General features: G+C 43.8%; 1 protein-coding gene across 6 annotated transcripts in view; it reads right to left on the reverse strand.

Annotated features, from left to right (window-relative positions):
- FGFR2 (fibroblast growth factor receptor 2) overlaps positions 1-22,933 on the reverse strand; it is a 121,406-nt gene that overhangs the window by 22,320 nt on the left and 76,153 nt on the right. For 4 of the 6 annotated variants that reach the window (XM_007964286.3, XM_007964279.3, XM_038009620.2 and 1 more), the window contains 5 exons: positions 19,704-19,894; positions 17,068-17,212; positions 14,824-15,020; positions 3,490-3,641; positions 503-624 (listed from right to left, as the gene is read on the reverse strand). In XM_007964286.3, the coding sequence (XP_007962477.1) occupies positions 503-624; positions 3,490-3,641; positions 14,824-15,020; positions 17,068-17,212; positions 19,704-19,894 (807 nt within the window). Of the gene's footprint in view, positions 1-502; positions 625-3,489; positions 3,642-14,823; positions 15,021-17,067; positions 17,213-18,433; positions 18,582-19,703; positions 19,895-22,933 lie in introns of all 6 variants that reach the window. The other 2 variants (XM_038009619.2, XM_007964278.3) reach the window with 1 other exon arrangement.

Below are 22,933 nucleotides of genomic sequence, written 5' to 3' on the forward strand. Positions count from 1 at the left end.
GCTTCTAAGTGACTCTCCCAGACCAGCGTCATTTCTGCTTTGTTCCTCACGCAAAAGAGAAGGCTTTCTGCTCCCTCACGTCTCTTCGCTCCCTCCAAAGACACAAATTTCCTTGTACTTGTAAAGTTAAGGTTTAAGTCCCAAATCCAACACACCAACTCCTAGCTAATAAATCCAATTATATGTGAGTTGATAATTTCTAAGCACATAAAAATACAGAGAGAATGAAGACTCGTGGTCACGAAGAAGGAGTCAAAGAATAACTATGTAAGAGGCTACCTCTTTCTAACAGAACTGGCTTTTCTTTATAAGTACACACAGCTCAAGATAAATAGTCTGTCCAAGATGCTGATTTATACTGAAAACTTCTCAACCCCTAGGTCAACTATGTGCTCTCTGACCCTGTGCCATGATAGAGTTCACATGCCACAAAAGGAACTTTCTTGATAAAGACTCTCCACCCAGCCCAGCCCCTCCCCGAGCCTCCCGCCTCCCTGCTCACCTTTCAACATCTTCACGGCCACGGTGACCGCCTCCTTGGGCTTGTCTTTGTCGATTCCTACTGCTTCCGCCATGACCACTTGCCCAAAGCAACCTTCTCCCAGGGGCTTGCCCAGTGTCAGCCTAAATGTGTAAATAGGGGATTAGCACACAGCATCTGGTGATGGGGTGTAGCGAGGGAAATTCCAGAACTAAATATAAAAATCTTTCAGCGGCTTGCTAAAGCATGGAGTGCTTATCATATGGAACTAATGAGACTTAGGGTACACACGCGCCCGAGTATTTTCCTAGTGACGTTTTAGAGAATGGCAATTACTGGTGAAACAGCTATTGAATTTCACATCGGTATTCTTGGTTTATTTTCTTTAGCGAAGGTATCCTTGCTAGTGCGGTGGTCAGCTTTCCTAAGTGCCAGAGAGGAGCTTTTGATCTTGAGCCAATTAAATATTTGTAATTTAGAATGGCTCAAAGAAAAAACGTTAAGACTGTTCTTATTTTTTTTTTTTTTTTGTCCCTGTAAAATGGTGGCTTTAAAATTATTATTATTCAAATACCAATGGATTTTATGGTCACATTCCTTGCCAAGTTACAGGATATGCCTCTTAAAAGCATTTCAAGGAATCTCTAATCTTTTACTAAAAAGAAAATTCTAAAAAATTGGGGACTTTTTTTGACATAAGTTTAAAAGCCCTTATGACTACATAAAATTAACAATGAAGAAAATCCGAAGGGAACACCACAAATTAAATTTCTAAGACTACAAGGTCTATGCACGTCAGACGAATAGCCATATATTGTTCTTGTGCATTCCAGAAACCAACAAAATGCAAAAGTCTTTGGAAGACTTCCGAATATGGCTTATTCTAACCTAAGCATAATACAGCAAAGCATGGAGCTGCCATCAGTAAACAGTATTTACAATAAATACACAATAGTTTGCAAAAGTTCAGCATAAAAACTGAGGGCAGCATACGCTATGCTGAGGTCATTTTGTTTCTATCCAGAACTAAAATTAAATTTGACATCTTGGCAGAAAATAAATATTTGCATTGGAAAAATGGCTAATTTATGTCCCACTGCCTTGCTACTACAAGCATAACAATCTGTTCTTTGTATAACTTCTGCCTCCAATCTAATAAACTGCTTCTAAATAGCCTTCATTCATTGGAAATCTGTTCCACCTACGTTTGCACTAAACACTGTTTTGAAATGTTTAGCACTCAGATTTTCCACACTCAGGGTACCCCGGGTGGGAGGTAACAGTTGGGCACACACAGACTTCCACTGTTGACTGCGGTGTCACAGGTGGCAAAAACTATGGACTAAACCCGAAAGCTGCGATTTCTTAAAATATGATCACAACTCCCCAGTTCGGTCATATATATAATAGAAATGTGCGCATGAACCTACCTACGTATATAATCACACACAAACTAGGGCTGGCGGAGTTCACAAGAAACATCCATTTCTCCACATCCTACAGGTAAAGAAACTATTTTTTGTGTTTTTCTCTGGTGCCCCACCAATAAATGTCCAATTAACATGCCTTGAGTGAATGAGTAAGTGAATGAGTGAGTGTTCTTTTCACTACAGTATACAAATCAACTGGAAATTACTTCCATTAACACTCTAACCAAATAATATCTATACAATTATTCAGTCCTAGCTAATGGTACACATCTCTAAACTGGCAGTTGGGAAACAAAACTGATGTGACGTCATGTGAATCAAAATCAGAAGTGCCAGCCACATAAGCTACCTCTCCCTTCCAAATAGAGCTCATCAGATCAGTCTCTGGAAAAGCTTATCTTCGCATTTCCAAATGTGTATATGCATATACGAGAAGTGTATATTAAACACTTCCCTACCATAATCTCAGGAGTTACCGAGAATGTCAAGGCAAACAGGGTAGCTGCTCACAAGCAAGTCAAGAGCTTATGCCAGTGTATGTGATGCAGAAGCAGTCAGCATTTCCGCCTTCCCATACTCTCGAGCTGTTACTACCAAAAGTACCCCAGGAGTGAGTGGACAGTCCTACAAACACCACTGCACTTCCTTTCAGAAGGAGGATCTCGGGGTCGGTCCCCTTCTGGAGGACGAGGGCTAGTAGTTCAAGTTCTGCCCACTGACTCCATGCCCCACACAATGATCCTGCTGAGGTTTGCAGTTCAGAGCTCCCAGGTTACCACCATGTGAAGGGAAATGAAAGGAAAACTCACACAAGCTAAGAACTCTGCTCAGTCCTGGGAGGTCTGAACCACCACCCTCATTTTATGAGAATGAATTTCAGAGAATCAGGTGCCTCACCCGAGGTTGCCCAGCCACTGTCTGGCAAATCCAGGATTCAAATGCACCCCAACGGAGCCCCGGTACATGGAGTTCAAACGAGACCAAGAGATACACAGCCCCAACAATACCCAGGTGGTCACATTTTTGCCTAAACATCTGATTGGCACACCTCTGTATCATCCAACAAGGAAAACATTAAGAAATTAGATGTCAGGTACCGTATTTGAAGCTTTTCAGCCCAATATGATATTAATAACCAATGAGAACAGCAACATTGGGTAGAGGTCCTTAAGGCCATTTATATTCTGCCTCTAATTTCTCCACAGAAGTGAACACAGAACAGTCTTGTTCTAGTAACCAAAAACTGGAATGTCAGATCTGTTTTATAAATTGGATAATTCTACTTTTATTCCATTTGACGGAGTCTGAATTGCCCAGACACTTAAAAAATGATAACCAGATGCCATCTTCTTTGGGGACCAGCCAGGGGCAAGCAGCTCTGCTTTCAAGGAGCTGTTTTTTTTTTAATCCATTCTTTTCTTTTCCAGGAGTTGGTTATTTAGAAATACAATCTCACTCCTGCTGACATCATCACTGCAAGACCTTTGTGGCTAAAGGTCATAAAAAGAAAATGTTAATCCAATCTCCCCATTTATAGCTGAGTCTCCATCCTGGGATGCGGCCAAGAGAAGTACTCACTTATCTCTTGGAAATTCCCATTTTGGGTCCTCTGGAAGTTCATACTCAGAGACCCCTGCCAGCATGGGGGTGTCTGCCGTTGAAGAGAGGCGTGTTGTTATCCTCACCAGCGGGGTGTTGGAGTTCATGGAGGAGCTGGACTCAGCCGAAACCTGGATACAAAATGCAAAGACACAGATGTAATCCTGGCTCCACCCGAGAAGGCTGGAAGTCAGCCAGAGCCCAGCCAGAGTATCGGATCTTAGAAAGGAATGGGTTGGGGGCCGGCAGAAGTCAGAAACCAAATTAGAAAACCACTGGAATCCAACTCCTCTGCTCTCCAGTCCATGCAGTACTAGATTTCATCCAAATTGTATGTTCCTATGTTCAGGTTTTTCTATGAAATTTTTCTATGGCATCTGATCACAATGTAAGTTTTCTTTCTGTCCTAATTCCTCCGGAGAGTCACTTGAAGACATGCAGACAGTCCTCCCCGGCTTCATTAGTACCTTTATGCTTGTACCTGCACCTGTACTGGAGCCCCGAACAATGGATCTCCTCTCAGACCACCCAGATCATGGGTCAGCGCTGTGTGTATGAAACTCTATGAAAACTTTTCGGAAACCAGCTCTTCCATATTTCCTCTGTCTTTGGAAATGTAAAGTGGAATATCTCAAGGAAAGAGTTCTAGGACTTGAAAGTGGAAGACATTCCGCAGCTCCGAGTCCCTTTAACTCAAAATAACCCAAGACCCCAGTATTGGGTGCCATTCTTTGTTTCTCCCCAGTCCTTCTAGAAATTACTGATGGCCAGGTCATTCAGTGAAAATGGGCTGCCTCTTGTCTTCAGTTTCAGAAACCAGTGCACTAAACACGTGGGATGAAGCATCAAGGGAAAGAAAATACGCCTTTTCCCATAACCACACAAGAGAACTCCTCTCCCACCTGGCAGTACACAGGGCTCCACCGAGTTACTTTCTTATTTACCCTGATCCATTTCAGTCTGCGTCTGATAAAATGATTATTTCTTAAATATATCATTGTCCTTTGGCTGGTTTCTATGGAAAAAAAAAAAAAAGACTCACACAGAGCACACTGGAAGGCCACTTCTGAGGATGACTACGTAGTCTTAGTCTGACCACAGGCTGCTTGAACAGTGTCTTATTCTAAACCACGAACAAGACTTTGGCCCAAGAGAACAAGAATGTGAAGTTAACCCACGATCCATCTCTAAGCAGCCAGTGAGCCCACCCTGGGCTCTGTCTCCTGCATGCCTGCCCAGGTGGATAGTATTCCTGGATGTGCTTACGAACTCCTTCAATCACACTGGCAAAGACCAAGTCCAGATGAACAAATTTAGGTGGGATGAACTTTCACAGGGAGGGTCCTGGGCTCTTCTCACAGGGAACCAGAGGACCAGTCCTGTTCAAAAAGCTTTGAATCGCGCCTTTGTAAACCCTCAAAGTAGGCCAGAAACTCAAGAAGATGCCCAAGAATGGATTAGGGGAAAAAAATCATTTTAGGATTAGGAAGTTGTTTTCAATATTAAAATTAAAAAGTGGGCCATTTTTCACACAGAATTCTTATTGTCTTTTAAAACATACATGAGCACTTTCTGAGCCTTCCATTCAATCTTTTGGCAGGGGGCAGTTATTCCTAAACTTCATTATGCAGATAGTATGAGCAACATTTATTCGCTGTATGGTAAAAATGTTTTAAAAGAGGGAAGTAAAGAATCATTAATTGGAGAGCTGAGACCCTCACACCCAAGTGTCTGGGTTGCACAAGCAAATGGCAGAAGCAAGCGGGAAAAGACGAGAAGGTAAACATGGGTGCTCCTATGGAATCCGTCCTGCCCCCCACTGAGGTCACAGACTAGGCATGAACCCCACCCTGGGTGAAACAGACAACTTAAAAGTCCCCGCCATATGGTATCCAACCTCACTGTAGCGAGCTGACCTCGTCTGCAGGACACATCAGAAGCCAGGAACTTTCAGAGAACATCAAGACTTCCAGTTTGCACTGGTCCACAGGAACATCTCAAGCTCCATCTACAGAGCTCAGAAAGGTTCAGGAGCAGGTGTAATGGCCAATGATGCTTCCCCAAATCTTTCTGTCCTCTTAATTCATTCTGCATCAGGGCCATGAGATGTGGATGCTTAAGTACACAGGTGTTTTCAAGAATAAGAAGGTCTTCTGAAAGTTCTTCCCCATGAACAGGCAAAAATCACCACTCATTGCAGGGGAAACTTATGCTTGAGGACATTATGGGCAAGAAGCTCCAGCCAAACTAGTAAGAACCGGCCAGCCAGGTGCAGTGGCTCACACCTATAATCTCAGCAATCTGGGAGGCTGAAGCAGGCAGATCACTTGAGGTCCGGAGTTTGAGACCAGTCTGGCCAACATGCTGAAACCCTATCTCTACTAAAAATTTAAAAATGAGTCGGGTGTGGTGGCAGGCACCTGTAATCCCAGCTACTCGGGAGGCTGAGGCAGGAGTATCGCTTGAACCCGGGAGGCAGAGGTTGCAGTGAGCCGAGATTGTGCCCCAGCACTCCAGCCTGGGCAACAGAGCAAGACTCCGTCTCAGGAAAAAAAAAAAAAAAAAAGCAGCCTAGTAATGTGACAATTTCCACAAATGGCCAGGGTCTGGCGGGTTGTGCAGTCAGAACACTCTCTGCGTGGCCTGCAGCGTAGCCCCTCATCACTGGATACGTTTCCAGGATTCCACTACAGGGTACATAGTGGAAGCTGCAATCAATAGAGGAGTGGGAACCAATTAAGCAATTGCTGAGGACTACAGTCCTGGATGACGTTAACACCCAGCAGGCAGAGGCATGGCTAGGCTTCTGTGACTCCTCCCTGAAAATCACCGCTCTCATCAGCGAGGCTTACAGAATAGGATGTGGGGAAGGCAGCTGTCCCACAGCGAGGTGTGAGAACAAGGGTACTTAAAAGTTTCTGGAAGGATATATAAGAGACTTAGCAGTGATCACCTTTGGGGGGAGAGATTAGGAGTTGAGAGAGGGAGTAGAAAATACATTTTATTTCAGAACTTTCTAGACCATTTGGATTTTATTACCATGTATATGTAACTCTTTTATGTTCTAGAAGAAGTACTTTATTTAACAAAAATATTTTTTAGAATAATAAGGATCTGAGCTGAGGCATGAACAAGGGAAAAGAAAACGAAGGGCATATGCTTGAAATATGCTGACTTCTAAAATGAGTGAAGTTACAAGATCGCTGCTTTCGGCCCCTCCTTCTGTTACCAGGCTAGGTTTTGTGGCATCTCTGCATCCTTCCATGCGGGCAGCAGCCAATCCCGTTGCTGCCTTTCCTGTGCTCATCATTCACAACATGAGACCCCGCATCAGGCAGGCTGCATCCTGACCACCTGCAACGGCATGGGACTGTGCGGTCAGATCGCCAGGGTCCCAGTCCCGTTTCAGCACTCACTCACTGCGTGAGCTTTGGGAAATCACTTAACCTTTCTAGGCCTGGGTTTCCTCATCTGCTAAAAATGAGACAGGGGCTGGGCGGCTGGGCACAGTGTCTCACACCTGTAATCCCGGCACTTTGGGAAGCCAAAGCAGGCAGATCTTCTGAGGTCAGGAGTTCAAGACCAGCCTGACCAACATGCTGAAACCCCGTCTCTACAAAAAATAGAAAAGTTAGCAGGGTGTGGTCGTGTGTGCCTGTAATCCCAGCAACTGGGGAGGCTGAAGCAGGAGAACTGCTTGAACCTGCGAGGCACAGGTTGTGGTGAGCCAAGATGGTGTCACTGCACTGCTGCCTGGGCAACAGAGCAAGGCCCCATCTCAAAAAAACAAAAAAGGAGACAGGAGCAGGTCCAACAGCACAGCATTAATGTGACAATAAAATGAGGAGGGAGAAAAACGGATAAAGTGCTTAGTGCTAGGCCTGGCACTAAGAGCTCAGTTAATGTCTGCTACCAACACTGCAATATTTTCTCTTAGTCCCTTTAGAATCATTTGCTGCCCAGATCTAAGAGAACAGATGATGGCACTTCTCTCTGGATAACATGGAGCGTTTGGAGCCTAGGGTGGTTCTGAGTGTAAGATACAGTCAATCCTCCGTATCTGTGGGTTCTGCGTTCATGGCTTCAACCAATCACAGATCAAAAATATTTGAAAGAAAATAAAAAATAACAATACAACAATTTTAAAATATAAATAAAAAACAATATAGTATATATAGTATAACAACTATTTACATAGCATTTACAGCGTATTAGTTGTTACAGGTATGACTAGAAATGACTAAGTATACGAGAGGATATACACAGTTTATATGCAAATACTATACCATTTTATATAAAGATCTTGGGCATCCACAGATTTGGGTGTATTCGGGATTGCTAGAACCAATCCCCAACACATACCAGGGACAACTGTAATGTCAAACTGTGTGCGACCAGGAAGATAATGCAGTGATACTAAGGGCTGACTGCAGAAGATACGCCTTAATGGGCACGCTTGATTTGCTAGATGAGGCCCTCTGCTCACTGCTAGGATGGGCTGGGGTACTAGCAAGCAGGAGATGAAGAATCCAGGAGTCAGGGAATCATCTCAGGGCAGGAGAAAAACTGGACAGTAAGAGGGTCCTAATGACAAACACGGCTTAGGGGTTACCTCAGAAGAGAAAAATTTAACATTCAATCTGAAGTTCACCACTCTATGGCTCACCCACGACCCCAAAGGAATCTGCATCCACAAACCCCTGGCAAAAGTTCACATGTATCTACACCATCCCCCAAACAGACGGTCTCAACAAGATTTTCATGTGACAGCTTTTCAAATGGAAAGCCTAAAAATAAATAAATAAATAAGAAAACCTTTACCAACTTTATTGTCATCATTATTAGAATTTTAAAAAATGAGGTTTTCAGGAAGGATGATTTATGGGAATTTTGTTCAGATGAGGTATGGAGATTCAGATTAAATGCACAAACCTGGAAAATACTTTTATAAAAACATGAAGGCGGCGGGGGAAAGGTAAGAAAATGGGCAAAGTCTAAGAAACTATAGAATTTGATTGCTCTGTCTACTATATCTTAATTTTACCTCCATGCATTTTTACTATGCTTTTAAAATCCCCTCTGGGGCTATAAAATACGGCTGGCTTTCTCTTCATTCCCTTCAACTCCAAGAATGAGTCTGTGTTGGGGGCTTGGCCTGATCCTGGGCAAGCCATTCCCTTGTGGGACTCCATGTTTTACTGGGTTTCCTTCCTCTGAATCAGGACCCTCAGATAACTCCCGCTGCTCATCTTTGAAATCCTTCTATTTCTTTAGTACTATTAAATTATCTTTCTTTTCTTTGCACAAAATCATAATCTTCCTTATTTTTCAGTTCCTACCTAGAAACTTCAATTCTGGAGATTCCTTCCTAACCAATTTTAATATATTCCCTTGTTAGTGATAAAGTGAGTTACTTACAAACAATCAACATGAACACTCTAGCAAACTGTTTTCCCACTCCCGAATTTTGGCAGGCATTTTTTTTTTTTAAGCATGTATTTTCACAGACTCCAATTCCATTTCCTCACTTTCCGGAATCTCTCTAGCATGTGCCATAAGTCAAGCTTTTAAGTAAATGTGCTTTTCGTACATTTCCATAGTACATATGGGAGATTAAGTGAGGAAGTGGGTTTTTTTCTTTCTTTTTAAAGGGCCACCAAGAAACAGTGTTATCTTTTTTCTTTCTTTTCTTTTTTTCTTTTTTTTTTTTTTTTAGATAGAGCTTCTCTCTCATTACCCAGGCTGGAGTGCAATGGCATGATCTTGGCTTACTGCAACCTCCACCTCCCAGGTTCAAGCGATTCTCCTGCCTCAGCGTCCCAAGTAGCTGGGATTACAGGCATGTACCACCACGCCCGGCTAATTTTGTATTTTTAGTAGAGAAATGGTTTCGCCACACTGATCAGGCTGGTCTTGAACTCCTGACCTCAGGTGATCCACCTACGTCAGCCTCCCAAAGTGCTGGGATTACAGGCGTGGGCCACTAGGCCCGGTCTAACAGTGTTATCTTTTTATAGTGAATTAAATTTACCATCTAGAGGGGACTTCTTAGAGAACAGAGCAAGCAGAAGCGAAGATGCTCCAGGGCAGAAGAGATGAATTAATACTTGTGTGTTTATTCCCCAGGACTGACAAACACACTTGGACCACAGTCTGCCAAACAGGCCCTTTGACTCTCAGGCTGTAAAGCACCTTCCCCCACCAGCACACAAGGCCGGTATTAACATACTTCTGCTCTAATACAAGCCTTGCCCACCACTCCCCTATGACCAAACAAAATGCTTTCACCCCCGCAAGCTGGGTGCCTGAGATAAAGCTTCAAAGGCTTCTGAAGTTGCATTTTTAATTCCTCCATAACAAAATTTAGGTAATTAAGCAAGTTAGTTCATCAGACACTCACTTTTCTCCCGCAGTGAGTCTCTGCCTCCCACAGGCCCTTCCCTGGGACTCTGTGAGTAAACCTATCGGAACCATGACGCACCAGCCCCAGATGCGCTGGCTCTGCTCAAGAGATCACATCAGCCAAGATCCAAGTCAGATCTTGGGCAAACTGTTGTGTCCTTTGGAGGCTGAGAGAGGAGAAAAGAGAACAGTGAAATAGGGGCAGGGAAGGCGAGGTGCCCACATGAAAGGGCAGATTCCAGTTAAGTCATCCGTGACCACTCTAATTACCCAAATGTTTTCTGGAGTCAGTGAGGTTTAGACCACCTGATTGACCAAAATACAAAGAATATTCCCAGATCATGATGTTCAGCTGCCAGGCAGTAAACGAGCTTCCAGGAGTAGAACATTCATCCCTCTTCTCGGAATTTGGCATGTTTGAGGATCACTAACACAGGACCTGAGAACTGGCTACTGAGTCTCACACTCCTCCCCCGAGGCACCCGCTCCACTCCTCCCGCTTCATCTTGGTCCTGTTTCTAACGTCCCCAGGAACATGCCATTTGCCTTAAAAGTATTGTTACAAAAGGTGACCTTCACTGCCCTTGATTTATTTTATTTTATTTTACTTTATTTTATTTTATTTTTTTATTGTGTGTGTGAGGCAGAGTATCACTCTGTCTGTTGCCAAGGCTGGAGGGCAGTGGCGCGATCTCAGCTCACTGCAACCTCTACCTCCTGGGTGCTAGCTAGTCTCCTGCCTCAGTTTCCCAAGTAGCTGAGATTACAGGCATGCATCACCACGCCCAGCTAATTTTTCTATTTTTTAGTGGAGACAGGGTTTCACTATATGTTGGCCAGGCTGGTCTAGAACTCCTGACCGCAGGTGATCTGCCTGTCTTGGTCTCCCAAAGTGCTGGGATTATGGGCATGAGCCACGGCGCCTGGCCTGCTCTTGATTTTTCTCTGGTTTTCAGCCTACCTATATCAGCAGCTGAGAAGATGAAACTGTCTGGAAAAAAAAAAAAAAATACCCTGCAGCCTCTTGTACCATGCTGACGGCAGTGAGAGAGGGTATAAGCTGCATAGGAGATGAATTTATCTGGACGGAGCCAACCACAAGACAGTTAAATCTCCATCCTACCCTATGGAAGCTTCAAGACCCAGAGAAAGAAACTGATGTGCTCAATGTAAAACTGATTCAGCAAACTCAGCAACACTGCACGTCTCCTAAACAGGCACCCTCAGTTTCCCCTGCACTCCATCCTCCACCCATCCCTACACCCTCCCCCACCATCCAATTGATTTGTGGAAAACACAGAAAGTGATGCTGCCCACTTTAACTCCCAAAGGCTGCTTCACACTGGCCACTGGCTGTCCAGCAGACCTGCACAAGAACCAACACGCTCACAAAGATGCCCCTCTCTGGGCTGGCTGTTGTTGGTCTCATTTAACTCGCTGGGCACCAAAGGAGTGGGAGTGGGTGAGCAGCGTCTGGCACAGTGCCCAAGCCTTGACACTGTGACATGAGCCTCCATCAAAGGACAGAGAGATGCCACCTGTCATCTGCCTCCCACTACCCAAAGGCTGCTTCTCCTTCTTCAAGCCATGTGCATACAAAGTCTCAAAAAATTCACGCTTACTAGGAAATGATTGCAAGGAATTTCTTCTTTGGTACCAGAAAAAAAAAAATATTTTTGCTCAAAAAAATAAACTGAAAGGTCTGTGTTACACCAGTAAGTCTAGTGCAAATTAATACATACCAAGAAGGAAAAACTCACAGGAGGAACAAAAACCCAACTTTTCTTGTTCTCAGAAGAGAACAAGGATGGACTGAGGGCCGTGAGTGAGATGCTGTGTGTGTGTGGGTGTTGGAGAGGGAAAGAGTCAGGGCCATGCAGGCACTTAGTGATCCCCGTGTCCTAGAAGAGGCTGGTCAACACAGAGTAAAAAGTGGCCTCATAAATGCCTAGAAACAACCCATCCTTGACACATCTGATTAGAGGCTCACCTGTCGCCAGGTAAAGGCATGCTCGGCATCCCTGTGGTATTTGCTCTGTCATCAACATATCTGCAGGCCTTTCTGGGGCTTTTCATTCCAGCTCCAGTCCAATAACCCTCTTTGATCCAGATACTCGATAAGCATCTCTTTCTCTACCAAAGAGGCCATGCTTACTGATGAAACATTCTTTGTGAAGATCCAATAATGGACCCCACCTGGACATGTAGAAGGAGCTGAGGTGTGTCAACATTCCCCCAAATAAATTAATTTCACGCAGATGTATTTTTCCAGGGAACCGGCATTTGCCCCATTTTCTCTGCTTCTGTTATCCTTGGCCCTACTATTACATTTTTTTTTCTTTTTTTTCCACTTTGGGTTTTTGTTTGTTTGTTTTGTTTTTTGGAGTTGGGGGTCTCGCTGTGTTGCTCAGGCTGGTCTTGAACTCCTGGATTCAAAGGATCCTCCTGCCTCAGTCTCCTGTGGAGCTAGGATTACAGGCATTTACCACCAAATAACCTTGGAACCACCGGTGAATGTGACAGGCTGTGTCTTACATGTAACCTGGTTTATACCCAGCACTTAGTAAATTATGATGAATCAATAAAAGGAAGGAGGGAAGAAAAAGAGGAAGGTACTCTGATGCTCCCTCTGGTAACACAGGGAGGACACGAAAAAGGACCAACTTAGGCTGAATTCTCTCTCTCTCTTTTTTTTTTTAAGACAGAGTTTCACTCTTGTTGCCCAGGCTGGAGTGCAATGGCGTAATCTTGGCTCACTGCAACCTCCACCTCCTGGGTTCAAGCGATTCTCCCGCCTCAGCCTCCCAAGGAGCTGGGACTACAGGCATGCACAACCACACCCAGCTAATTTGTGAATTTTTAGTAGAGACGAGGTTTCACCATGCCAGTCAGGCTGGATGATCTCGAACTCCTGACCTTGGGTGATCCACCCGCCTCGGCCTCCCAAAGTGCTGGGATTGCAGGCGTGAGCCACCACGCCCGGCCAGGCTGAATTCTCTTAAAGAAAAAATATAAATGGCATTGCATGTGAGTATACATACAATTACTTAATTTAGAACATTCTTATGTCAACTTCCAATGTCTGCCCTCTTCTTAAGCAGTACATTTCCAAACATTATTCTCCTCAAACCGTATTCTTAGATGGACAGTGATGAAAAGCCACCTGGCACTGGGGAAAGAACACACAATGACTGTGGCTGAGTCAGGGGGATTTTAAGGGCATCTTACCCTTTTATATTCAGTAAAAAGAAAAGCATTGTAACAGTTGCAGAAAAAAAGATGATGAGATAATTACGGGGCAGTGGCCTAGCTATGCCAAATTACAAGTTGCTTCCAGAAGTTAGCATTTTTCCCTATTAGAAAAAAAATAATAGAAACCATGTAAGAGTTATCTCAAGACTGGACTCCCCTAGAAACTGGCTGGCCAACTGGCCCCATCTTTGCTTTCCTGGCCCCAAGAAAGATAATCACGTCACTCAAAATGACAACAGCATTCTTGGTGGCACAAGTGACCCAATAGGCCCCTTTTTTCCATGCTCTTAACACAATTTGGTCATTCGCCTACACTTGACACACACTTTAAATTCTATCCTCCGCCTCCACAAAGACAGACCTGCTTGCAACATGGCTTCAGAGAAGTTAACAAGGACCCATTCAGCCGGGAGTTTGGAGCTGGGTTGTGAACAGCCAGACCCATGCCAAAACCACTGCTGACCAACTGGTTCCTAATCCTTCCTAACGCCTTGTCCAGAAAATGTCATTCCTACCTGAAGTCCCTGGAGAGGCATGCCTGGGATTAACCTGAAGTTTCTCAAAGTGCATTCTAAAATCACCATAGGGCTTGTAATAAAATGCAGATTCCTGGCCCTATCCAAGATGACTAAACAAGAATCTCTGGGGCTGAGACAAAGGAATCTGAAATTTTAACAAGTACCCCGTAAATTTTACTAAAATACACACTGAAATATAGCCAATGAGTTTGCTGTTTTACTTGCTATTTCAAAATAACCTTTATCAGAACCAAGTTTCAAATGCTTTTGTAAACATTCTACATCTACATCTGCCTTCCGCTTCCATCTCTGTGAACAAACAGAAAAGAGCTGAAGCATGTCCTGTCCCACCTACCTATGCAGGGCTTTGGTTTACAGCAGAGGCTCCATCTTGCCCCATCTCCCCCAGAGCACAATTCAACCAATCAGGAGGCACACACAAGCAAAAAGCAACCACCAAAGACCACGTTGGGGGTTAAAAACAATCTGTTGCTGGTTCCTTACAAATATTCTACCAATAAATCACCGCCACACCTGTGAACTACTAACAATGAGACATAATAGATGCATACAATTCTATTGTAAGTTGCAAAGAGGTTAAGCCAAAATTCAGTGTAGAAAGTTATTGTGCACCAGTTTAAATCAAACAGTCCAGACGCACCCCCAGGGCATAAGATTCTGATCTTGACTTTAAAAAATAAGTCAGAGAACTTAGAGTCTCTTTCCTACTAGTGGCATAAGTCCCAAGTGAATGTTCACGCTTATCTTAAAAAAGGTATTAGATCACAGGAGACCAATGTGGCTAAGACTTCGGAGAGACCGCTGTACTTGAGTCTGATCAAACACACACAGGGGGATTTGCCTCCAGTTATTTCCAGTCCTGCTGATTAGTTTTCTGATTCTGACACTATTGTCCTTTCTTGCCCTTGGAACTGGACCCCACTGATCCAAGCAACGCACTATGACTAGACTCTCCAAGCTCCAAACACTAACTGGGTGACTGCCAAGCATCACAGCAGAATCACTCGCACGTGGAAGCTCACAGAAGTCGATGGCACCAAAGCAGAGCAAAAGATCCACAGCTGGCTGGGTCATGAGGGAGGAGTAAATTTCTTTAAACTCTTTATCTACTTTCTGTTACCTGTCTCCGCAGGGGGATGCGCTTGGTCAGCTTGTGCACAGCCGGCTGGCTGCTAAAGTCTGGCTTCTTGGTCGTGTTCTTCATTCGGCACAGGATGACTGTTACCACCATACAGGCGATTAAGAAGACCCCTATGCAGTAAATGGCTATCTCCAGGTAGTCTGGGGAAGCTGTAATCTCCTTTTCTCTTCCAGGAGCTAAATTGCAGATCACAGGAGGAGGAACAGATAAGCAGGCCACAGAGTTAGCGCACGAGACTGAGGCATCATAGCACAACCAAAGGAACCAAAAGGTGATGACCATTCTCAAGACAAGGTGGGTTTCCCAAAAACTCAATCCTGCAGAATGGCATGGGCCATAGGTCTGCCAAATGCCCCTCCCAAATGAAAATGAATAACCAGGGGGTTCATCATTTGACCACCAGGACCCGGGTAGTCACTGTCTCTAGCCTCAGTGGGCATCCGCAGTCCAGTGAGTGGCTGACACCCAGTTGCACAGGGCAGGCTGTGAGGCCACATTCTGTTAGACATTTGAGCAGAGGACGACCAACTGTACCCGCAGTGAAAGGATTATCTTTCATGATGGTCTATGAATGCAAACCAAATACAAAGTTCTGAAATATCAATGACGCCCACTTTTGTTTCTAAGGAGACAGTGACAATGCTTCAGTCTTACATGGGTAGGTTCTTCCAAAGGAAGACTCCACAGGATAATTTAACCCGGATGAACACAATTCCATATGAAACTGATGTTCATCTAGTAGGCTGGTCCAAAAAACTTTTGGTGAATTCATTAATACCATCTAGTCCATAAACAAACCAATGCATTAAATACACAGACTGAATTGCTTATAATATAGCACCATTAGATCCATAACACATAAAGCTTATAATATTCCTTAATAACCTTTTAAGTTTATACATATCTGGTTATACTGTTATGTCACTACAGTTTTTCTCTTAAAGAAAAAACATAAAGGTATTATGTGTGAGTATACATATAATTACTTAATTTAGCACATTTTTATATCAACTTCCAATGTCTGCCTTCTTCCTAGTCCTCGATGATCCATCTACAAACAGTGTATTTCCAAACAGCGTTTTTCTCAAACTGCATTCTTAGTTAAGTGCTAGCACTGTCAGGCAAACTGGTTAAGAAGTGCCAGTTAGGCACCACAGAATGCAGTACTGCAAATAAAAGCAAGTTTCAACATAAGAGATGTCTCTTTGTTTCAAAGCAAATATTCACAGAGCAGATTCGCAACAAAAGGAAAAACGGATGCAATGGTATTATCGAAAGCTTATATATTTTAATCAGAAAAATACTTGCAAGATAGTCAAAATTCTCAGCAGCAACAGCACAAAAATGAAACAATCTATTTTATTTTTACTAGATGTAAAATAAGCATGCAGGTAGGCACTGTACTCTAAAAACAAGGAATTAATAACTGGAGTGGAATATCATAAGCTAGCAAACCGCAGTCTCTGCAGTGTCACAAAGGAAAGGACAAAGAGGCAGATGCATCAGAGAGGACAGTGTTTAATATCAAGAAAGTTTCACTAGAATAGAGATGTCGGTTAAAGATTCAGACAGCAGCAATGTTTAGGCAACAGGGCTGCAGTGATGTTTATTTCTCTGTGAGGCAGAAATAACATCAAGCCCAAGATGGCAGGAGCATGCTTTGCAATGAGAGCAAACTGAAAGTCCATTCTATCGCAACATGCAGCAAGCCACCGATCCCCAAGGTAGGCAACGCACTGCTTCTGTGCACCTGACATTCAGAGGTGCCGCTCCCCACGCTCCTCTATACACACCCCTCTATTTACATCTCGTTAAAAATACAAAGTGGGATGAAAGCAATAAAAACACACACAGGATTTTAGCAAAATGGAATTTGAAGTGAGAATAAATTACTTTGAATTTTACAAAGTAATTTCAACTTCTTCCTTCAGAGAAAGGGGGATGGGCTAATGTATACATTGGCTCAATGACTCACTAAAAATATGAGATCCCTTCAGGTTTTAAGGGTGAAATTTCCCTTGATCATAAATGTTGAGTGTGGGATCTCACTGTGTGTGAATTTCCAAGGCAGTTTTCTTATCCCTGAGGGATAATTTTTAACATTTTTTATATATCTTTATGCAAGGATAAAAGGGGCCATTTCTGATAACAGAAGCTGTGTTAATTTTATAGCAATCAACCAAGAAAAGGGAAAAAAACCCAGAGGGAAAGAGCAGTATATACCTGGCAGAACTGTCAACCATGCAGAGTGAAAGGATATCCCAATAGAATTACCCGCCAAGCACGTATATTCCCCAGCGTCCTCAAAAGTTACATTCCGAATATAGAGAACCTCAATCTCTTTGTCCGTGGTGTTAACACCGGCGGCCTAGAAAACAAGGGAAGCAAGAGAAAAGGCTAGACGACACAGGAATGACTGTGGAGGGGGCTGTGGAACCACAAGGCGTCGCACCGGGGGCTTCAGGGGGTGCTGGCCACTGGGAGATTCCGACTGCAGCCCATCCACAAAGCCCACAACCGAGAGACACGGAGCAACACTGACCAGCTCACCTCCACAGGCCCATCACCACACCGGCTTCACCTCCTAGACATGCACGCAATCAAATGCATGGAAAAAATCAACCCACAGAGGTCCGTTCTCTTGGCCTGTGCTTTGGTTTGCATTTAGGGGTGGTTTTCCAAAAGTATGGTGCCCAGAAGGCCAAGCTGGTTCTGGTCCTGTTGGCTGCAGACTCCCACCAAGAGGAAAGGGTAGTTCTATCTAAACTGCTGTGTTTTAAGGCAGTACACTGCACATAAGCTCAGATGGACACCTCACCCATCCTCCTGGCCCTCTGGGAACCAATCGGGGTGGAAGGTTGTCTTGGTTACCAGGCTCTGGTTATTTTTACTTCTGCAAAACCATCTTGCCTTACATAGCATTGACAAAAAGAAATGGAATCAAGCATCATCTTGGTAACCAAAAAAACTGGGCTTTTTTTCTTTTTATTAATAAATATTTGAATGTGAGTCATGACAAACTTAAAAAGTCAACCTTTCGCCTTTAGTAGCGGCCAGTAGGACGTTCATTCAGTAAGACGAACTCCCCTCAAATTTGGTGCAACGAGGTCAAGAACAGCATCTCATCAGGATCAGGTATGCAACCAAAGAAATGATGCTTTGTTGAACAAATTGCATCATGCCAATATTTCCCTAAAACTTACAGTAGAAGGAGACAAACTCTGCTGATACTCAAATGCCCCGTATTAAACGGGCATGGAGGTGTGTGTTTTAAATGGTGTTAATGTGCAGTAATGATGGGAAATGTGCAGCCTAAACAAGACCAACCAGAAGGAGCAACTTAAAAACTGGGTGGGGGTGGAGGCTAATCTCTAGAAGAAATTGGAGCAAGCACTTTGAACGTTGTGGGCATTTTTCCATGGCTACTGGCATCGTACCAGCTGCATTACCGAAGAAAGATTATTATAAATATACCAAGGCCACAAGAGTTATCCTATAAGCTGCCTGCAGTCTCCCAAAGCACCAAGTCTTTTCAGCTTCTATATCCAGCTTTCTTTTTAAAAAAAGACAAAAATGAAAGCATTGTTACCTTGCTGTTTTGGCAGGACAGTGAGCCAGGCAGACTGGTTGGCCTGCCCTATATAATTGGAGACCTTACATATATATTCCCCAGCATCCGCCTCGGTCACATTGAACAGAGCCAGCACTTCTGCATTGGAACTATTTATCCCCGAGTGCTAGAACAGACACAGGAGAACAATATAACGGCCAACCAGGAAGGTCTTAGCACTGTCTATGGTCCCACCACCAACACACCGCAAGAAAACAAACTCCATTACATCTAAACAGCGGCATTAAAGGGCTGTGGGTTTTGAAAGAACAAAATCAGTCCAGTGGTGGACAATGGAGAGACCTGGTGGAGAGAAGGGCAGGAGGGTGTGACCGATAGTTAACTGGATAGGTCGGGTGGGTCCCCAGGTTGGTCATCTTTTTCCATTGCCTTTGATCCTCGGAATTGTTAGCTGGTGAGAACACCTCATTGGCTGAAAGTTCTTACTTGGGTCACCTATGGTTCTACTGGAAGAATGTTCTTAAGGACATTCATTCTCTATGAGCAACTAGACATGGGAGGCGTGGTAGGCAAGGAGCTAAGAGCCAGCTGTACAGGTTTAGCTACCTGTGTCCTTAGCCTCCTGAAGAGCAAATTCTAGATCTGAAAAAAGAGGCAGATGCTATGAAAATGGGGGCTTGCAAACAAGAAATAAGGAGGGAAAGATATTTTCCTTGTTCAACATTTCACTGGTGCAGAAACATGACCTAGGGTTTATTGTCTAAATCACCTGTGAATGGATTTCCAAGGTCAGGGGTTTGTTTGTTTGTTTTTTAAAAAAATCCAAATTGTTTCTAAAAGGTGGCTACTAAAATTGGATCCTAACGTCCTATTAATAGAAAACAACATCAGAGTAACAATCAACACTGGCACAATGGCTTGAGCCTACAAAGCTCATTCCATCCACTCCATCCCATTTATTCTGCACAACCGCCCTATCGGGGAGACAGTATCATGATCTCTACTTTTAGAGATGTGCAGCTAAGCCTAAATGTCTGTGATCTCAGGGCTGATAAACAGCTGAACTATTCTCTCTCCAAGTTTAGTAGTTCTTCCCCTACTCTATAGTTCCCTTCTGAAATTTTACTAGCAAGCGTAATGATCTGTTAATTCCTTAGCACACTCTCTGCTAGCTAGTCAAAACAGAGAATCATCCTCTCTCAACTCCAACAGGAAATCAAAGAACCTGTGGCCAGACCCATGAAGGAGACCCCAATTGTGGGTACCTTTAGATTCAGAAAGTCCTCACCTTGAGAACCTTGAGGTAGGGCAGCCCGTCGGGCCCGTATTTACTGCCGTTCTTTTCCACGTGCTTGATCCACTGGATGTGGGGCTGGGCATCACTGTAAACCTTGCAGACAAACTCTACGTCTCCTCCAACCACTGTGGAGGCATTTGCCGGCAGTCCGGCTTGGAGGATGGGCCGGTGAGGCGATCGCTCTGGTGGAGAGAGGGAAGAAAGGAGGAGCGGGGATGGGAGAAGGAGAGACCAGTAAATAAGCTATGTTGTCCAGAGGCCTGTCAGTGAACTCATGCCAGAAAAGCCTCAAGCCTGCTGGCTGACGCCTTTGAAATAACACCATGGCCCCATGAATAACAGAAGCAACTTCAAAGGAGACTGCTGGAGCGCGACCCTTGTACAAAGAACACTTATTTAGAAAATCTCGAAAAGAACTTAATACATCCCAGGTTATTGGCTGTCCATAGCCACCTGATGAATAAGGGAAGAGATTCTACTTTGACAATCCAAGTGACAAATGGTAGGGGAGGGGATGCTTCTTCACTTATCCTATTTGAGATCATCTCAAAGACTCACCTCAACCACAAGCTTAACATCACAGGCAAATGACAAGACTAACTTTAAGGACACTCTGAATACCAAAAATGGTTTCGATAGGCACGTGTCTCCCAATACATCTTTTTTTTCTTTTCTGAGACGGGGTCTCACTTCATTGCCCAGGCCAGAGTGCAGTGGCATAATCACAGCTCACTGCAACCTCGGCCTCCCAGGCTCAGGTGATTCTCCAATCTCAGCCTCCTGAGTAGCTGGTACTACAGGCACCCACCACCACGCCCAGCTGATTTTCAAATTTTTTGTAGAGATAAGATTTCATCATGTTGCCCAGACTGGTCTCAAACTCCTACACTCAGGCGATCCACCCGCCTTAGCCTCCCAAATTGCTGGGATTACAGACTGTGAGCCACCACGCTCAGCTCGAATACATTTCTAAGATGCTCTGAGAAGACTTCCAACCTTTGTTTTAAAAATTAAACTAAAACCTAAAGCCCAAAGTTATGAACAGATTTGATTAATAATGGGATTCATCTCTTTATTGTGGAATTCACCCCATTCATTCATTCTTTATTCACCCATCTAGCTCTTTGATGAATATCAGGTGTTACTCTATGCCAGATACTAAATGCACAAGTAGATGTTTCCTAGCTTATTCCAATATGACACTGAATGAAACATAAGGAGATGCTAGTTTCCAACTTCTGGCTATGTTTTAGTCTGCCCTATAAAAGGGCAGAGACGGTATCCCAAAATTACTTCCTAGCTTCACCTGTCTTGCCTCTCTGTCCCTCGAGAACACGTTCTCAACAAAGAATACGCCCTCTCATTTTATGTCTGGAAAGGCTTCTCTCCAGCTAAGAGGTGGTCTCTGCAGAACTTCTGCGGAGACAATCAAGCCAAGGTGTGCTAGCAACCACACACGAGGCTCCTCAAGTGTTAAGTAACACCCATGGAAAAATGGCCTAAGGACTTAACTATGCATTTCTCCAAGACACAAATGGCCACTAGGTGGATGAAAAGTTTCTCATTGGCACTAATCATTAGAGAAATGCAAATCAAAACCACAAGGAGCTGTCACATGACGCCTGTCAGGATGGGAGGAAAGAAAAAAAAAAGACAAGAGTCGGCAAGGATGTAGAGACACTGGAACCCCCGCACACTGTTGATGGGAATATAAAATGATGCCGCCACCATGGAAAACAATATGGAGGTTCCTCAAAAAATTAAAAACAGAACTACCCTAAGATCTTGCAATCCCACTTCGCTATTTATCTAAAAGAACTGAAATCAGGATCTGCACTCCTATATTCATTGCAGCACCATTAACAATAGCCAAGAAATGGAATCAATCTAAGTGTCTGCCAAAGGATTAATTTTTACAACGTGGCTATATACACAACGGAATACTATTCAGTCATGAAGAAGGAAATGGTGCAATATGTGACATCATGGAAGCCATGATGCTAACTGAAACAGGACAGTCACAGAAAGACAGATACTGCATGGCTCTACTGATATGAGGTATCTAAATTCATCACATTCATAAAATAAAAGAGTGGAACAGTGGTTGCCAGGGGCTGGGATAGGGAAGGAAATGGTGAGTTGCAATCAAGGGACATAAAATTTCAGTCAAACAAGATGAACAAGCTCTAGAGATCTGTTGCACAGCATCGTGCCTATAGTCAACAGCATATTGTACACTTAAAACTTAGTTTAAGACCAGGCGCAGTGGCTCATGCCTTTGAGCACAATCCCAGCACTTTGGAGGCCGAGACAGAAGGATTGCTTGAGGTCAGGAGTGTGAGACCAGCCTGGGCAACATAGCAAGACCCCTATCTCTACAAATAATAAAAAACTTAGCCAGGCATGGTGGTGCATGCCTGTAGTCCCAGGTACTTGGGACTGAGGTGAGAGAGTGGCTTGCGCCCAGGAAGTTGACGCTGCAGTGAGCCACGATCATGCCATTGCACTCCAGCCTGGACAATAAAGTGAGACCCTGTCTTTAAAAAGAAAAGAAAAAAAAACGTAGTTGAGATGGTAGTTCTCATGCTTAGCATTCTTGCAACAATAAAATACAATAAAAAGAATTAAATAACCACCATACCACCACACTACTACCTGATCTTGTCATACAAACTTACTGGAACCTTCCTACACAGATCTGTCAAAAGCCACACAAAACACAATCATGTGTCCATTCAAGAACACAACTCCATCCCGACAGGCCTGCACTTACCAGCCTCCTCCCTCTCTTCCTCCCCTGCGTGTGGGTACCACTACCCTAACCTCCAGTGTTAAAAACAACTGAGGGAAATGAGGAGAACCCAGCCAGCTCAGCACACCAAGGATGTCTCTGTACTGTACCTGAGAGTCCCCGTGCACTGGGCTGGAAACAGCAAATTAGAACGATAGATATCTACATCTTCCTGTATTGGGCCTTTCAGATTAAAATATCATCTAGTGGAATTTGTTGGACAAGAGCCAGACCATGTGCAAATTGATTTTACTGCATAAGCCTGTTGCTGGTCTTTAAAAAGAAAGAAAAAGTGCTAGTGGTTACCCTTAGCACATTTCATTCCAGAATCTCCCATCACTTTACAGACATCTATGTTTTCACATTATAAAGATAAGGATATTGGAGCCGCAAAGAAATCATTCATTTGCTCCTATATTGCCCATGTAGG

Source organism: Chlorocebus sabaeus, chromosome 9 (assembly GCF_047675955.1).
Source record: "Chlorocebus sabaeus isolate Y175 chromosome 9, mChlSab1.0.hap1, whole genome shotgun sequence".
NCBI lineage: Eukaryota > Metazoa > Chordata > Mammalia > Primates > Cercopithecidae > Chlorocebus > Chlorocebus sabaeus.